Source organism: Lathamus discolor, chromosome 2 (genome assembly GCF_037157495.1).
Source record: "Lathamus discolor isolate bLatDis1 chromosome 2, bLatDis1.hap1, whole genome shotgun sequence".
NCBI lineage: Eukaryota > Metazoa > Chordata > Aves > Psittaciformes > Psittacidae > Lathamus > Lathamus discolor.
Window position 1 is genome coordinate 3,761,928 of NC_088885.1, and position 19,087 is coordinate 3,781,014.

The 19,087-nt window shown below is 38.7% G+C and overlaps 1 protein-coding gene across 4 annotated transcripts in view; it reads left to right on the plus strand.

Annotated features, from left to right (window-relative positions):
* ULK4 (unc-51 like kinase 4) overlaps positions 1-19,087 on the plus strand; it is a 191,974-nt gene that overhangs the window by 101,823 nt on the left and 71,064 nt on the right. For all 4 annotated transcript variants that reach the window (XM_065665495.1, XM_065665494.1, XM_065665497.1 and 1 more), the window contains one exon: positions 3,556-3,661. In XM_065665495.1, coding sequence (XP_065521567.1) covers positions 3,556-3,661 — 106 coding nt within the window. The remainder of the gene's footprint in view (positions 1-3,555; positions 3,662-19,087) is intronic.

Consider the following 19,087-nt stretch of genomic DNA (forward strand, 5'->3'; position numbering starts at 1 on the left):
TGTTAATGTGATCCTTTGGGTAAGTCTAATGAATCTATGTTTTTCAATTAAAAATGTCACCAGAAAATTCCCCAAACTCATCTAAACCTTTTTCCTTGAGGTGACAAAGTGCCATTTACATCAAAGCAAAATCCATGTGGAAAAAAAGATGTCAGTTCATTGGTGCCTGTCATTCTGAAGCCGTTCAAGAACTAGGTTTTAATTAATGCTGAAAACCAGTCTGAGAAGTGAATATTTTGGCATGGAAATTTCTTGGTGTAATGGTTTATTGCAGCTCCCAAGTGACTTTGCAGTTCAAATGCTTCGCTGATACTTGAGACTCTCCAAAGAGTCTCCAGATTTCTGTAGTTACTGCCGTGGTGGTATCAATTACTTCTAAAGCTTCATTGCTTCAGAACATACCAACATGAATGCTTCCAGGGTGCCTGGATTTTCTTTGATATGAGGAAGTTCGATTCTCCAGAGTAAGAAATCTATACCTTGAAGATTGTCTGCCTCTAACTCTGAACAGATTTAAGTGGCCTATAAGGATGCTGGAGAGGGCCTCTTCATTAGGGACTGTAGCGATACGACAAGGGGTGATGGGTTCAGACTGAAACAGGGGAAGTTCAGGTTAGATATAAAGAAGAAGTTCTGCCCTATAAGGGTGGTGCGGCACTGGAATGGGTTGCCCAAGGAAGCTGTGAATGCTCCATCCCTGGCGGTGTTCAAGGCCAGGTTGGACAGACCCTTGGGTGGGATGGTTTAGTGTGAGGTGTCCCTGCCCATGGCAGGGGGTTGGAACTGGATGATCTTAAGGTCCTTTCCAACCCTAACTATTCTATGATTCTTCTCTTCAAGCATGAGATCTATAAACTGTATGCTGATGTAGGACAGTTTTGTAATCCTTAACTCACTACTTAAATTTTCCTGCTTGGATTAGCATGGTTTATTTGACTTCCAGAATTTGAGACATGAAGTGGACCTCTTAAAGGAGGAGAACTGGTTTCGCTATTAATAGGTGGTGTTAACAATACTGTTTTTCTCCACATGTCCATTCACTGAAATTGTATTCTCACGGGATTTAGGAATAAAATGAGACAAGAAAGAACACTGGCCTTATTTATATTTTCAGTTCTTAATGTTTGCTGTGCAAGAGATGTGCTCTCATGATCTTGACAGAAGCTTTACTTCTAAAACTGAAAAATTTACTTTTCATTCTTTAGAATGAAAAGAGGCAACATTCTTTAGAGCTCTGTTTGTTTTAAATGTCACCTTTTCTCCTTATGCCGTGTGAGATTCTGACCATCAACACAGATAAAACGACATGGTTATCTCCAAGATAACAAGGAGTTTGGGGAAATGCAAAGGATGTAACAAATGACTTCCGGAAGAAAAAGATTAGATTGTTAGGCCTCTGAAAATCTGAAGTTTGGCATGGTAAGAGAGTGCATTTGTATACTGATACTGGGGTATATTGAGATATATATGTATATATATACACACACTTAAATTTAATTAAAGGGTATCTGTAAATGTAGCATTTAGTATGATTTCTTCTGGATTCTTAGATACAGGAGTAGGAGGCTTGATTGTGAAGTCTCCCAAATTGGTAGCCTCTTACCACAATTGCTATCTCTTTTGTTATCTAAAATATAATTAAAATACTGTAGTTTGCCTACGCTGTTCTAATTTCTAATCCACTTAAAGGAAGAGAAATGGCAGCTTTAGCCATAGTATCTTGCCAAGATTCGTACTCCTACTTTTCTAATTCACACCCTTTTACCTAACTGGCTTTTTAGAATACTTCAACTGAGTTCTTTTGTTAATGCTACAACCCTTCAAAATTAGAATGAAAAGTTTAATGGCCTAAATACGATGTAGTCCTATTTGAAAAGCCTGATTTATCTTCCATACTTCCTTTTTTTTATCCTAGGATTTCCTTGTTATGCCCTTGGTATTTCTTAGCTGTCCTTTTTAAGCACTGAAGCAATTAGTTTTGAGAAGGCTGATTCTTCAGGGTCCAATGCTTTGCTGCCTTTCATTCACCAAAGCTCTACATTTTAATGAAGTTGTTTCATCTGTGTTGCCAAACACTAGAATTTTGCTGCTTCAATTCTAATTATCTCTGCTGGCAAAGGCTATGTTTTATTAAAGCTGTCAAGTGCACTGTTCATTAAATGTCCGCAGTCTGTGGTGCTGTGCACACAAATCAGATCCGCTTTGCTCCTTGATAGGTTATGAAGAAGTTAAATACTTTTTATATAAACCTCTGAAATCGAGCCTAACAGCAATCAGTGATGGCTTATCTAAATAGAACTTACCTGTAGCTTCTTGGAACCTAATAAGTATCTTATCAAACCCCATCTGCAATACATGTGTTAAAACGAGTTGTACAGCTGAGTATGCCATTTGTACGATTATTTTACTCACTAAGAGAACATTTTCCTTCCCCAAAGTATTGACATTCCCATCTTGAATTCGAGTCTATGTGTGTATAGGGGAAGGTAAGTTTTGTTACATATGCTTTGATATAAATAAAAGCATCAGTGCTAGTCTTCCAGTAGACAGTCGTATAAATTATGTCTATTAAAAGCAAAGGTGGCTTCATTTTAATGTTATTAACCTGCTGAATGCAAAAGATCACTATTGTAAACAGCTACCAGCTTCTCTTGTGATTGTGTATCTCCAAAGGGAATTTTACTAGAAAATATTTACTTGAAATATATGGGGCAGTAATGGAAATACTGTACTTGCAAAGACAGTACGTGAGTCAGCTCTCATTTTAGCGCTTGTGAAACTTCTTTGCTTTTATGAATTTTATATTCTCAGTGGATGTATCATTATCTTCAGTAACACAATCATTCCTACTATTTCTCTGTTGTTTTCTGAATGTTCTTTAGGAGAGTGAATAAGATGATCGACTACCAGATAAACATGTTGAGCTCTTGAAAAAACTGTGATTCTTACCCTTCAGCTATCTGTAGGAAATAACTTCAAATTCATTTTTAGTACCATGGCTTTATGGTATCTCTTTTCTGTATTGGTTACCTTATCTTTTGAAGAATGTGGTGTCTATACTTTCCAACATTGCTTTTCCATTTATCAGGCTGTGTATTAAACCTTCAGAGGAACAGATATTTGTTGTGCTCTTTATAGATATCGTAAATGACATTGCAAAAGTCTATGTAAAGTAAATAGAACTTTGGGCCTCTTGGAGATATATATGTATATATGGGTATATGTATATGGATTGGAATATATATGTGTATATATATATAGGGGTTTGGTAGGAAACTAATGGTCCTCCAAAAGGCTGTGAACCACTGTTCTTTGTCTCTTCTCCTTATGATCCAGTTTAAAGTGCTCCAGTACAAAGAAAATTAATACAGGGTGAAGCTGAATAGAGGCTTCTAAGAGATTTGGGTGGGTTTCTAGCACTTTAAATGTTGACCTTTAAGGAATTGAAAAAGTATTGTTATCTATCACTGTTTTTGGAAGTGACTAGTCTTCTGTTAACCTTGCAAAAGGAAAACTGGATTATCTTTATTCTGATTTTTGTTGTATTTTATACAGGAACACCAAGACAATATCTTTGGGAATACAGTGCAAACTGTAATTGCCTTATTGAATAACATGGTTGCTAACAAAAACACAAACATGATGTTACTCTTTGAAGAAGGTATGTTGTCTTTAGTTATTCTCTTTACTATAGATGTTTCCCAGTCTTTTGTAATGTCTGGCACTGCGTGGAAGTGTAGACTTGAATCTATTTATATTCTGTAGTGGTTGTTAGGTAATTGCATTGTAACGGACTGGTACTCCTCATCACTTCATCTACCTCCCTTGCTGATTTGATTATAAACTTAACTTTTAGAAACCTTTTCCTCCAAGGAAATGTGGTTACAAAAGAGTCAATGGCTGAAAGTTACATTATGCCCATGAAGGATGGCTTTGAAAAGGAGTGGGCTAGAGCTCTGACCATAGCAGGGAGAGAGCCTCTGCACCTTCTTCCTTTTCTCACTGCTCGCATCTGTGAAAGAATAAATTGTACAATATTTCTGCACTTCTAGAAAACCTTGTTCCTCTTCCAGTCCAGTGATGCAGACTGGTGGGGTGGAGCCCAAGCTGACTGTGAAGTCTTAGTCTTCAAACTATTCCATGTCTTCATTTCACTGTGTCTTATTATTGAAGATCCGTTTATTTAGAAACTGGTTCTGTTTTGCAAAATAAAAAGAAAGGTTCTGCAGTTGGAAATCTATGTAAATTCAACAGCTTCTTTAGAAATATGCACATAGAATTCCTTTTGTTTATTGTTAATGGCTGGCATCCAGCAGTACAGATCTACACTACTGTTCATATCATTTGTCATAAATCAAAGACCTAGGGTACTGACATAACAATATATAGCATACTGCAGAAGGAAAAGGAAGGCTTATGCATAGGGGGACAGTGAAGAGACTGCAAAGTCTCTTGTGAATCCAAGAGATGAAAGAAAACCTTTTGAAAGCCTCTAGGAAAAGATTGGGTGGGGTGCAAGAGGGAAATTTCATGGGAGTGTAGCTTTTCTGTAGTCATCACATCAGAGAAGTGGCCAGATGAGACATAGCATGACTAGTGGTGTAAGTATAAGCACTGATGGTGATAAGGAAATTGAAGACTCTGTTTTAGATGTGAGATACATATACCAGCATAAAACTCCATCAAGATTGGTAGTAATGGTTGTGCCCTTTTTTTTGTAATTACCTTAGCAGTTAAAGCACTCACCCAGAAATTGGGAAAGTTGAATTCCTCATGCTTTTCACTCTGAAGGGATTGAATGGACAGTGCTATCATGCAGGAGATGAGCTGGAACACAGTGTAGCTAATAACATGTTGCTCTCCTTTGTTTCAAACAGATCCATTCTGAAGCTAGTGGTGTGAGAATAAGGCCAAAAGAAAAGAGAGGGAAATACGTCTGAATTGGAGAGGGATGGTTCACAGGATTCTGATTCTTTGGTTATTTATCAGCAAACTGCCTGTTACACTTAGAACTCCTTGGGGTTTCTTGGGGTTTTCATGTTTGTGCTGCTTGCGTCATGCTAGTTTCCAAATGAAGAAAGTGAGATAGAAACATCATTAGTCTCCTACCTTGTGCTATTTTATGAATTACTCCAGTAATACTGTCAGACTATCAGCTATTAGGTAACACTCTTGGGCTCACAGAACTTCAGCATCCTGACTAGGAAAAACAGCGCAGCAGCCAAAAATAAATTTCAAGTAAGGCTTTCATCCCTTTTCCCCATTGGCTAATCTTCAGAGTCCCGGAAACCTGGATTTTGGCCAGTGCTTTATTGATTAAGGGCCCAAGTGTCAAGAACTTCTGAAATTTGGTTTGCAAGGATTGTTGTGAAGGTATTGATCTTGTAATTGTAGACTTCAAGCTTTCCTTTGGATGAAAAAGGGAGAAAAGTTATTCCATACAAACTAGAGGACATTTTATCCCTTCCATTGCCAATATAAATCTATGGTGCTCACTACAGGAAAATAGCTTAAACTTCTTCTGCCCCTGTCTTTGATATTCAACTTGTCCTTTTTTGAATAATTTTTGTGTGATAGAGAAGAACATGATCTGGTAAAGTGGAAACCAAGCTCCATCTTGCAGAAAAGAATCCTGAAGTCCGAATAGAAAAGTTGAACGTGAGGCAACAGTGTGCCCCTGTAGGAATAAAGGCAGAGGGCTGTGATAAGAAAGAGTAACTGGAACATGGAGAAAAGTAATTATTCTTTTGTATTTGCCACTTGTGAGATTTCATCTAGAATAGCAACTAGTTCTGAGCTCCAAACTATAACAAGACATTGACAGACAGGAGCAAGTCCAGAGGAGGGCAGCCAAGATGTTTAGGAGAGTGAAGCACATGGTGTACGTATTTTCAGCCTCTGCCTGTACTATTACATTAATTTATCCCTTCCCAGGTGCACAGCTTTGTATTTGCCTTTGTCAGACTCAAAGAGGTTTGTGGCAGCCCATTGTTTTAGCTCTCCTGCTTCTTGAGTTCTTCCTGAATCTTAGTTCAGCCCTTCATCACATCGACTGCTTGCCTCATTTCAATGTCACCTGGAAACTTGCTGAAGGTGCATTTTACTCCATCCTGTTAACAGTCTGTGTCCATGCTGTTAATGAAGGCATTCAACATTCATGAGCTATTCTGCTGTCTTCAAAAAGAAAAGGCTGAAGGCAGAGCATTTTGTGTCATCAATTTCCCTTATTTCCCCAGTACAGTGTGATAATTCATGTATATATGGAGCTTAAAAAATTGAAAACCTGAAGTTTACATTTTCAGCTTTTTTGGAATCTCATTATACTCCATAAATTATTTATTTTTTTGTTTTTCATGATGTTCTTCTAAGGAGATGATTTATATATAAAGTTCAATACAGTCATGTAGAATTGAATGACCTTTTTCAGGCTCTACTGCTGTGATCCTGGTTTTGGCTACTGTCCTGAAGTAACCACCACGAGCAGTGTGAGAAAAGATGCTTGTTTGAATGCTCAAAACCAGTTTCTATTAATATGGTACAGCAGATCTTAAACTTTATGTGTTAATGCTGTTGAAATCTCAGGAACTAAAGTAGAAGTGAAATTGTGGGGTTTAGAACAATAAAAATAGTCTTTGAATGGTGTCAAAATGCAACAGCTATTACTAGTACATGGGACTTCAAGTAGTATTTGTAAAAACTGAGGTTCCTGAGGAAGGACCATTGATGGAAATGTTGAATGTCAGCTACAGCAGGTGTTACATTCAGCATTGTATTAAGAAAGAATATTAGGTGCTTAACGCAGGGGCAGTTATTAAAAAGGAAGAGATCTGCAATAAACTTTGTAGTCAGATGATGATAACTCATTTGCACCTCATGAAAGAAAGATCAGCCTTCATGGCTGAGGTATCCTTATTCATCTTGTGGTTCACTGCTTTGACTTTTAGTCAAATGTCAAGAGATTAATTAGATTTCAAATGTCTTTGTGTGTCGTATTGTTAAACTGTTAAATATTGCATATCCACAAAAGTGGCACTCGTGAGACCAACATCCAACTTTAACCTTTCTCATGGAAAAAAAAAAGGCAAAAAACCTGTGTCAGTCTGTAACATACACATATCTTTAATGTAATGATTGATAAATGACAACGAATTCTGAACTCCCTAGTTAGATCCCAAAGGTTTCTATCTTCTACCTTTCACTTCCTCACAGATAATTGGATTTCAGCTTCAGTCTCCAAAAGGCATTTGATTGTGCTGCCCACAGCACAGTGTTTAAGGACAGCTTCTGGTTTCCTAGCCATCTCTCTCTCCTGCTAAATCATCAGTGTTCGTGAAAGTAGGCAGCACTAACTTGGCAACTCAAGTCTTCCTCATGCTGCACCAACCTATGCAGTAGTCTGAGCTCCCATACCACGTGGAGAAGGTGTCAGTGTGACGCTGCATGAGACTTGGGTTTTAAGAATACAAGTGAGTTGTTGGTGTAGCTGGCTTCAAAGTTGCAGGGTTTTCCTCCAAGATGTGAGAAACTAACTCACTCTGACAGTGATCAAGAGGACCATGGATTAGTCATACAGAAGTCTACTTGCAAGGGAAAGGCAGTAGTTATAAAATCCTATAAAATTAATGAACTAATGCGCACTTAAAACCAAAACCACAGGCTTAGTCTGTGAAGAAATCAGACACACATTCAGACTGGTTCTGAAGCCGTTTGCTTATTTTTTAGTAGTCCCTCTTTATTCCTAGGAGGAATTCTCTGCAAAACTCACGTAGGATACAGTATAGGAATATTTATTTGTTCAGTGACTGAAGGTAGAAAATGTATTGTTTCAGGGCAATACTTTAGACCTGCTTATTGTACATCACTCCAAGAACATGTAAAGCTTAGGTCATATGCAGCATATTGTGATTCTGAATGGAAAGTTTGGCAGAGAGGATAAGTTAGGGAAATCAATATGAGTCAGGACCTAAAACCAATTTTTCTGCATTTAATCAACATTTAGAAACAAAAATATTTCACAGTAAAATAAATGTAAAGTGAGAAATTATTTTGAAATACAAAAAATGAATGCAGATAGGCTTGTACCATCCTCTCTGAGCAGTTGCATTTCTTGCTCCTGTATCATTTCGATGTGACAGGGAAAGTCCCTTGCTTAGGAAGCGTGCACCTTACAGCCTCTGCCAAGAGGGATGGAAGCCTTTTGTAGCTCTGTGCCATAACTGTGTAGTAGTTAGCTCAGCTCTTGAGCACAGAGGTGTGTGTATGAACATCTAAAGATAGTATAGTACTTGTGTGTCAGTGTTCGTTTGAGTTATGGCTTATATGAGAAGTGGTGGTTGAGCCTGAGGAAGTCTCTTCTATGATGTTATGAACTTCAGAATGTTTTTTAACAGTATTAAGACATGTTTTTCTGACCCAAAATGCCAGTTGTTCAGGTGGAAGTGTATAACATCACATGCATAAACTTAAAAGCCTGGTATCATAAAAGATAAGTGGGAATAATGTCAAAATACATAGCAGTAGTGAAGTCTTTGAGGAAAAAATAACCTGGTGTGTCATCCTGTGATGTTCATCAATACAGCCACCTGAAAAGGGTGAAAATAGAAACAGTAATTGCTGTGAGAAACAGTTAAGCCATTGAAGTAGAACCAAGCCTGTTGTTGAGAGCCCTATCTGTAAGGCACAAAATGTCACAGCATGCTTGCTAAGTCTTCAAAGGATAAAATAAGTTAATAAAGGCTCAACAGGTTGTTATGTCTTGTCTCACCAGTGCTGCACTGTAACACAGGACAGGTCTTTTCTGTGCCTGGAGTGTAAGCTTCCTACTAGAATCATCTGGCAGCATAGCTGCCTGTTTAAACCAGCGAAGATACCTCATTTTAACACCTGATGGATGGAAGAGAAAGAAGTGATAGCAAGAATTGTTCAAAATCTTTTCATTCCATGATATTCGAGTCTCAGGGGCCCTATGCAGAAATCTGATGACATAACTGATCAGTTTAGTTTAACAGTGGGAGGCTAGTTCAATAAATACAGCAATCTCAAAACTCAGACTATATTTCTAATATGCCAACCATAATGGATGGTTTTTATGCTTATCCAGTTCCTAGACAAAACTAAGACTTGAGGTTTTGGCTGAATGATTACTTCAATAATGTTTAGAAGCAGAAAACTCATTTGAAAAATGAAATTTGTATGTTAAAATGGAAAGCATTGATTTTTCTATCTGAGGATGTGGATATCTGAAAGTTTCCTAATGACAGGATTGTGAAAAAGGGGAAAGTCTTCAAAGCCTTATGCTTCTTCTCACCCACTTAGCCAAAACCTGATTTTATTTTCCTCCCCTCTAGAAATGGTCATCTTTGCATTCATGTAGGTGCTGCTTTTTCTGCAGTCTAATAAGGCATTATCATTAGACATCATGCTAGTACTCCCATCAAGCTTAACTCAAATCGCATATATTAGCACTGGTTCATCTGATCAGCTGGAGAGAAAATATGTACGGAGGTAAAAGCGTAGCTATCGTATTAGCTACAGGTTAACTAGTGATGACACAAACTAAGCTATTACAGATGATAAATGAAAATCTAATTATGATGTCCATGTGTAGCTTGTCAGCTATAATTAGTAAGCTAGAAGATGATATTAAGTGATGAAATTTCAGCTGTAACTGTATATTTGAAAGGAGACTCAGTTTGAGTGCAGTTACTACACCATAGGTTGTAGAGCTGTCATATACTTTCTATTCTAGCTGTTAGAACAGTCTCAGTATGAGCACAGTGTATCACTGCCAATTTCAGGTAAGTGTAAAGTTGCAAAGATACAAAGTACTATACACAAAATCAAACCACATCAATCATTACTCTTGTCATAGGGATAATAGTCTTCTTCAGGTATACTTACATGATCCTACTGAAAGAAATCCATTTTCTCAATTGCTAAAAACAAGCACCAGTTTTGGCAGGACCAGATCTATATAGTGGACAGATAGATGAAATCTGAGGTTTTTCACTGGTTTAAAGAACGGTTTGATGGTTTTGTTTTGTTTCAGATGTTTTCAATAGTTGTCACAGCTCTCAGACAGCCAGATAGTCTCCTAAGTTATTTTCAGGAAAATTCTGGACTGAACGAATGTGTTCATCTCAAAATAATCTATTTAAATCATTTGTGCACTCGTCTGTGTTATTTAAGACTGTTTCCAGTGATGTTCTTGTTTTTCTACCTCAATACTTTTTCAAATTTTGCTTGAAATACAACATTTATATGTAGTCTTTTTAGTTTGATGCTTTCTTTTGCTATTTATGATCTAATTTTATAGTATTGTTTAGCACTGTTGTATTTTTATGTGCATTTTGTACTTACACCATAAATTATCATAGAATACGCTCATAGAATGGCTGGGGTTGGAAGGGACCTTCAAAGCTCATCCAGTCCAACCCCCTGCAAGGAGCAGGGACGTCTTCAACCAGATCAGGTTACTCAGAACCACATCCAGCCTGGCCTGGAATGTCTCCAGGGATGGTTCATCCACCACCTCTCTGGGCAGCCTGTGCCAGGGTTTTACCACCCTCGTTGTAAAGAATGGCGTCTCGATCACCTGAAAGCGCTGTCCGGAGAGGCAGTATATGTGGAGTTTTAGGTGGCAAGGCAAGTGTGGGTATCTATGCTGGTGGTAGTATTCTGAAGCTCACCATGTGTAGCTGATGTCCAGCAAAAGCTTTCTGTCGTGGCACCTTAGGTTTAGGAGCAGGGGCTGGGCATTTGCATTTTGGAATGTGGATTCTTGGATGCCTGAGAGTGCTGCCCTGAGCGCAGTACGCAGGTGGAGTTTTAAGTGGCTAAGCAAGGGTGGATTGACATGATGGTGACATTGTTCCAGAGCTCACCATAGGTGATGTAGGTGATGCCCAGCACCAGCTTTCTGTCCTGGGAGCTTAGGTGTGGGAGCAGGGATGGGGCAGCCACAGCTTCTCTGGGCAACCTATGCCAGGGCCTCACTGTCCTCACAGTAAAGAACTGCCTTAGATCTAACCTGAACTTGCCCTGTTTCAGTTTGAACCCATCACCCTTTGCTTGTCCTGTCACTACAGTCGCTGATGAAGAGTCTCTCTCCAGCATCCAAAGGTGAAGAAGATCCAGACTTAGCTTTTTGTAGCCTACTTGCAAAGACCATCTCGCTTAAAGCATAACCCTCATTAAGCCTGGTCAGTTGTCTTTCTAGAAGTTTTGATGAGCACAGGCAAAGGACAAGCCTGGTTCAGAGCAGAGCCAAAATTTTGAGCAGCTCTCAGCTATCTACAGATAGAAACTGCATGTTAGTTCTGTCTGGAAAAGTGCACTCCTTTATTGAAACTCACAGGGCATCCCTAAGGCTGTTTGACATACTAGCTTTCTCTCTGAACTAGAAAGTGTTTCTTCACATAAACAGAGGAAAGCCCTATCAAATATACACTGATGCCACCCCTGTGTGGATTGAACAGAGACTTGGGCATCATGGTCTAGTGTAAGGCGTCCCTGTGCACAGCAGGGGGTTGGAACTGGATGATCTTAAGGTCCTTTCTAACCCAAACCACTCTGGGATTTTATGATTGTCTCCTCAGTTGAGATAACATGGGGGAGGAACAAAGGAATGCGATCCTTTCATTGCAAGCTCTGACTTCCTCCCACCTGCATTGTTTATCTTGTCGAACAAAAAGATTGAACTTAATTTCATTGCTTTAACTTGCTTTCTGGAATCAGTGATCTGGGCACAAACAGGCTGGAAGTGCTCAAGGCACATAAGAAGTGTCACATGAAGCACACCCTGGCCCAGGGTAATGGAGGCTCCCTATGCTGGAGCAAGTTGGAGAAGTTACTGGGACCTAATAGTATGTAAGTGCCTGATAAGCACCTCTGCCCAACACAGCAGGCACAGTAGAGTAGAAAGAAAATGTACTGTCATGGTTTAACCCTGGCTGGCAACTGCGCACAGCACAGCCGCTTGCTTAATGCCCCCGACCCTGGTGGGGTGGGGGGAGAATTGGAAGCGTAAAAGTGAGGGTGGTGTGAGGAGCAGAAAAGGTCTTGATGCTGTGTAAGCACTACTCAGCAGTAACTAAAACATCAGTTTGCTGTCAAAAGTATTTGCAACACAAACCTAAAACATAGTCACATACAAGCTACTATGAAGAAATACAAGCCCGCACCAGTGCAGGTACTAAACCAGTGCTTGCATATTGGGTTTCCTTTGCTGTTCCTTTGCAAACATTCACAGTACACCCATTCAACAAAAAAATCCTGTCTCTCTAAATACCTCTTGGACCATCTCTTTCACAGTAATTTATCAGTCATCTTAACCTCTTTTTCACCTCCGAACAAATCAGTTGCCCTTGAGCAAAGTGGAATCCAGATTCTCAGTTAAACATCAGATCTGCAGCAGGATGCAGTTCAGCTGGTTATTTTGAAGGATGGTATAATTCACTGTTTTTGTTTCAGAACTACGTGGCTTGGGCCAAGATAGCCTTGTAGACCAAACCACTTGATGTGATCTCCTTCCAAAGTTTATGCAGAAACTTCCCCAAGAGTCTGAGGCAGTCTGTTACTGTATACACAGGCTCCACTACTCCTAGCAGCTGCCACCTGCGCAGAAAAGGTACAGGCTGTCCACAGCCCAGTGTCAGTAGACCCATGCTCCTATTGTGTAGGTCCTATTGAGATAGGGAAGACAAGGTATGGAATACAGTATTCAAACACATGTAGGCTTACAGTTCTTTCAGAGCCAAGGAGTGCCTTTTGATTAAATAAACTGAGCTGTACCAGCTGACTTAGCTCAATGTAGTCTTTTCAAGATAAGATAGTTGGGATCAGGTAGATGTGCTGACAGCAAATGAAGGCTCTGTTGGTATAGGCTGTACTAATGGTGAGCATTAGTAAGGCACTTTATCTATAGTCTGAGGTAACAGCATGATCACAGTGTGATGGGTTCCAGCTCAAAGATCCCGGTGGCAAGGTTGAAAATCATGCGTAGGTCAAAGTAGAACAAACATTCATGCAAACAAAATAAGACATATGCCTGAACCACTTAGTCAGAAGGATAATAACATCTGAGGTGAAAAGTCTGTGGTTAGATTTAGAGATTTAATCAAATATGTCATTGTTGGTATGGCCAGATGATAGCAAATTAGTGAGTCTGATGGTCAAAGTTATCCTAACAGTTTGGGAAACACTTGACCTCACAAAGTAGATTTAAGGCTACGGAATTTAACCTGGTCATAGCTGCAAAACCAGATTTACTGTCATATAACATCCCGACCTCTGTTTAAGGTCTTTGATCATGTAAGTGTAAATACACCAAGACCACCTTAGACAGTTGCAATTACTAGTTGTCAGCTTTCATTTCTCTTGTAAACTTAACTGATGAATAACACAGGATGTTACAGGAAACTGTGGCATGGGTTCAGTTTTGCTGTAATAACCACAAGCACATTTCTCTTAGTTGATACTCCGGCATTTGCTTTTGATCTTTGGACTAGTTGTAAATAGACTGAGAGGAATAGGAATAAAGGTATTTAATATCTTTTCTTACAGAGCATGAACTTTCAGTAGGGAAATGTATAGATTTCTTACTGTTATTCTTTGCTGAATGTATATGGGAAACAGTTGACAACTGTGTTTTATTTCTGCAATTTAAAACTGAAAACTTCAGGGAGGTTCATGGGTCCTTATCACTCTCAGTGCAGGGTCTCTTGAAGGCCTGGCTAGAGTAATTAAAAACTCAAAGCTATTGAATGCTGTCAATTTGTGACAATGGTTTAGGGCTGTATCTGCATTCTGAGGCTGCTCGTATCTGCTCTGTACAGGTTTTGTCAAAAAGGCAGTTCTCAGAGTTTGTGCTCTCTCAAGGATTTTTGTAGAAGGGAAAGTTGATGCCAAAGCAGAAGCACGTTAAGATATTTGAAGTAGATAAACAGGGTTTAATCTTGTGTGACAGGAAGTCTATTATTAAAATAGCTATCTCTTTAGAAGAATTTCTAGTTCTAAGTTAAGCTCAGGATATAAATTTCCCCTGTATTTTATCACATGGTAATTGTTGCTGGCTTGATCTTTCTGAGCAGTAAGTCAAAAGTCTTTATTGAATCTTTACAAGACTCTGCAATGCAAAGAAGTCCTAACCTAACAAAATAACCCCAGATTTTAATCTAGTGAAGAACTTTTCATTTAGTTTTTGCCATTGATCTGAAGAATTCATGCAGCCTTTGTTTTTCTAAAAAGCATACACTATCAATTCACAACATGCAAGCAGAAGTTCTTGCATGTAGTTGTGAAGCAACAACTGCTAGTATCTCAGGCTAGTTTTAAAGGAGGTTTTAAAGACTGTTGCGTGGCAAAGAGTAAGGTGCCCTGTTAAATATTGTTGTTCCTCATGCAGATCAGTTACACCTGCTGTTTGGAAAATCTCCATAGCATCATCTAACTTCTGTCTGACAAAACCAAGACATTTTATTTTAGTTGACACCTTGTAAAGGTTGAAATAGGGTGTATCAGGATCTGACTGGAAGTATAGCATGCCATAGGATTACTATGCTTTGCAGAATGGAATACAAGCTCTAATGTGTCTTACACATATGGAGAAAAATACCTAACTGAATAGCTGCTGAAGAATTTGCCTTATAACTCCTTATAATATAATAGTCCAGACAATGTGATTTTATCTTACTATAGTTTTGGTTTATTTAATGAACTTTTTTGTGGCGGAAGGTTGTGCGGGCAAGTACAACACAACTGACATATTGCAGGACTGTATCAACAAAAATGCTTAAATCCGTATGAAAAGAATGCAAATTAGGTATTTAATATATGCACAACTGGGGACAGAAATCCTTAAAATGTAAACTCCATGCAGTCACTGTATTACCCCTATCTCCATCCCTTCCCAGGTCTTCCAGCTAGAAGGGTCATTGAGTACATAGATCTGCTTCAAGAGCACCATATTGTCAGTTAGCTCTTGGGATGATAGCACTTGATTTTACGTGCATCCAAAGGCCTTGTGCTACCCAATTAACAAAAAAAGCAGCCTATTTGTGATGTACATAATACTTGCATTAGGGACAGAAGTGGCAGCAAATCTGATGACTCTGTTGGGCATTAAAATTCATCTCTGAAGAGCAAAAGTTTTATTTGAATAAATAAAAATCTTTGTTTCATGTCCAGTCTCACAAGCCACCTGATAGGGGCATTTAAACTTTGTGTGCACATCTTCAGTGGATCCTACCTGTGTGTATGGTTTTCACTCATCCTCTTTAGTAAATGTCTAATTGTTCTCAGCTGCTTACAAAACATAAGGAACAGATAGTATTTTGGGAGACTGTGGTGCCAACAGCATGATATCCAGACAAATCAAACCTGACTGCTGACATGAGATGCTGTTAATGTCTTAACAACACTGTGAATAGATCCGCTGAACATTAGAGTCCATAGTTATGCCGTATTTGCTCATATAAATCAGTGGTGATTTAATTTCCTATCCTAGTATATTCTTCCCTCAATAATAATATAGTGCTAGCACAAATAGTTCCTAAAACAGAAACAGTAACAAATAATGAACAAAAATAACAAAAGCAGCAAGCCTCTTTTAAAAATGTCATTACCCTAAAGATACCATTTGCTTTATGTTGCCTATTTTCAGTCATTCAAAACAGGAACCCTTGAGTGGTAGGGCTGTGATGCAAGGAATGCAAATTAAATCCCAGGTTTAAATAGGTAAATAAGGTTTTATGAAGAATCTTTATGACATGATGGATTATCTTAAGTGCTCAGGAACTTGGGAGCTAATTCCTGTGTGAGAGAATCTATCAGAGTACAGCCCTGCATTTCTTCTTCAGCATTATTTTTGAGTTTTATCATTAACATCTAAAAAGATTATGAAATATGTTTTCTGGTTAGTCTGTTGGTGTCGTTTCTAGTTCCCAATATGTTGTTACTTTGAGTAGTTTTGTTTAAAAACAGGCAAAAAGCCCAACCACGTCCACCCTGTAAGTAAAAGAAGGAAGAAAAGTCTAGAGAATGCATATATGGTAACATCCCTGGGGAGTCAGTTGTGTAGGTGTGATGCAAATAGGGAAAAATCTCTCCAGACAGCACCAGACAGAAGGGAACAAAGAAAAACCTTTGTGCCAGGCCGAGGGATTTGCTGCTGGTGGCATTGTTTGAGGAAGTACACCTGCTCTAACATTTTCTTCAGCTGGAAGCAGAAAGCTTTGTTGAGTGCTCTAATTGCTGGTAGGTATGAAAGGATTGCCTAAAAGATTGCTTCCTAGGCACTCCTTTGATGTTTCATATGATTTGGATGTGAAGATGTCTTTTCCTTTATCCATCTTGCTAATAGGTGAGAATAAAATATTTCCCCTCAGCTTTTATTCCGGAAGGTATCATGGAGCATTCTGTCCGATTAGATGTAGCACGGGCCAAAAGACTCCTTTTATCTTTTGAAAAGATTTGTAAAACACAAACATAGTCATCACAGTCCACATTCATAGAGTGCTATTGGCAGCATGTTCAGTTCATTCTAGAGGTCTCGGCAGGAGAAACACTTCCCTGTGAACACCAGGGTTATCAGATGCTATAAAACTGGGGGTAGGAATTTTGGATGCAATCTTCTTACATATTATGAATCTTGGACTGCAATTAGAAAAGGTCTTTGTTCGATTCCAGTTATGTTAATTTATAAACATAATTCTAATGCAAAATCCAAGTTTTGGCTTATTTTTCTGCAAAATTTGAATAGCACTGCACTTGCTATTTTGAAGATCCTCCTTTTACAAGCAAATATAAGTCATTAGTGCACGAAGAAGTACTGCAATAAATTTAAACTACATCTATGAACAAGAGGATGTGATACATCTTCTTTGGTAAAATCTGCAAATTAATAGAGTAACAAAAAAAACCCCTGTAAGTTAAATAATAAGTTTTTCCTTTATTCTCTAAGTAAAAAATGCCTGTCTGAAAGAAGTCATGATGGATTGCTTTAGTCCGTGTAAACTGTTGCGAACACTTTTCTCTTGAGAAAGTAGACTATTTCCAACGTCCTTGGAAGTACCAGAGTACTTCCAAATGTGTAACTTTTCTCAGGGTACAGTCTGCCTTCATTTAATTTTAGCTCTTCTCTATGATACAGGATTCGGATTCAGGTCCACCACTTCCAAAGGTCAGGAGAGCATGGGGTGTGCCTTTTGAATCTGAGCTTATTTTACTTTCAAATGAAGAATTGCTATGATTTTTTACTTATTTTTACTTATTTACTTGTTTTTATTTTACTTTCTAGTGAGAATTACTACATAAGAATGTTACATCTGTTAAATTTTTGTGAACGCTCCATCCCTGGTGGTGTTTAAGGCCAGGCTTGACAAAGCCTTGTGTGGGATGGTTTAGTGTGAGGTGTCCCTGCCCATGGCAGGGGGGTTGGAACTGGATGATCTTAAGGTCCTTTCCAACCCTAACTGTTCTATGATTCTATTCTATGATTCTGTGATTCTAAACATGACTCAGAAATATATTGTCTGAGGTTTTTGAAGCTAAATATTGTTTTAGGCACTATTGGAAATTAAGAAGAATGTGGTTCTTGAATCGGTTGTGAAATTTGGGAGAAAACTTCTAGTATATCTTCTGAAACTCAGAGATCCATAGGCAATTTTTACGTTATGATTTCCGGAGTTATGAATACAGTTTCCTTTTGTTCAGGATTGCATCGTCTTTTTTCAGGCTATCTATTTTGGGCTTCAGTCTTTAGAATGCTGAGGCATGTCAGTCTTGACCTTTATAGCTCTTAGTTTTTATAGCTTTTAGGTTTTATAGTCTTTATAGTTTTGAGTAAACTGGTTTCAGTGCCAGTGGCCACGGCCGTTAAACTCCCGTTGAATTTTGTCATGGTCACTGTAAATTATACCAGCTTCCCAACTTTCTCTTCTGAGGACAAAGAACATGTATTTTGTCTTGTGGTGTAAGCAAGGAGTGTATTTACATGTCTACAATTGTGGCCTCCAATTTTCCTTGTGTTGTGACACAATGCAGTCACTTAAAGAGCATGTCTAGAACTTTATTTATTTGGCCACGAGGTCAGTCTGTTTTATCTGTGGAACCAAGTGTTTATCAGGTTTCTGTGTGAATCATGCAGCGTGTCAGGGAACATTTTGCACCAGTGTTTTATTTTAGATGTCATTATTACAAAGTTTTGATGTGTTGTTTTCCAAGGGTCTTGGAAGTTCAGGAAAAGTTTTGGTTTTCCCCAAACTTTCCAAATTTAACATGCATAGCTTTGTACATATAACCCTGTCTGAGCATGTATGTACCTAAAATCTAATTCTGATGGTTTAGTTAACACAGTAAATCTGAATATTCTGCTGTGTTTCAGGTGTTCGGAGGCAGGGTTTGCTAATACACATAGCCTAAGGATGTAAAGACTTGAAGAGAATAAAATCTAGGTGATTATATTACTCCTATCTCAATGCGTGGGGCGAAGATTGAGTGTTCTGTTCACCAAACAGCAGAAACAAGGCACTTGTGAGGCTCAGGCTGGTACACTCAAAGCAATAAACAAGTAATTCTCTTCAGAGTTAAAAGGGGGGATTGCAGATCAGAGGCATGGATCCTGTTGTTCTGTTCACGTCTATCATTCCCTACTTAGTGCTGTAAATACAGAGAGGACTGCTGATTAGAAATTCTTGATGATGACCCATACAATGCCTTTATTTGAAAGTGGCCTTCTCAGCGTTCATCTCCAAGTCACCGTCTTGAGGGTTGTGTGTAAGCCATCTAGAAATAACAGGGTGACTCATTCAGTCTGATGTGGCTGTGGGTTTTGTGGTCATCTAGAGGGAGAAACACAGTGTACTTGGACATATCCCTGCAGGCAGTTTAGCAGACGTTGCTTTGATAGGGAACAGCTCTTACTGGATTGTTTTCTTAGGTTTATTCTAATTTAGTCTGGTGAAAAAAGGTGTAGAATAAGCATAAGTTCTGTATCAGGTAGACACAGAATTATGGCTGGGCTCTTTCTTCTTGGTGGGTATTGGCAACATCACTTCAATGTGTCTCTGCATGCCAGCTCATTTTTGCA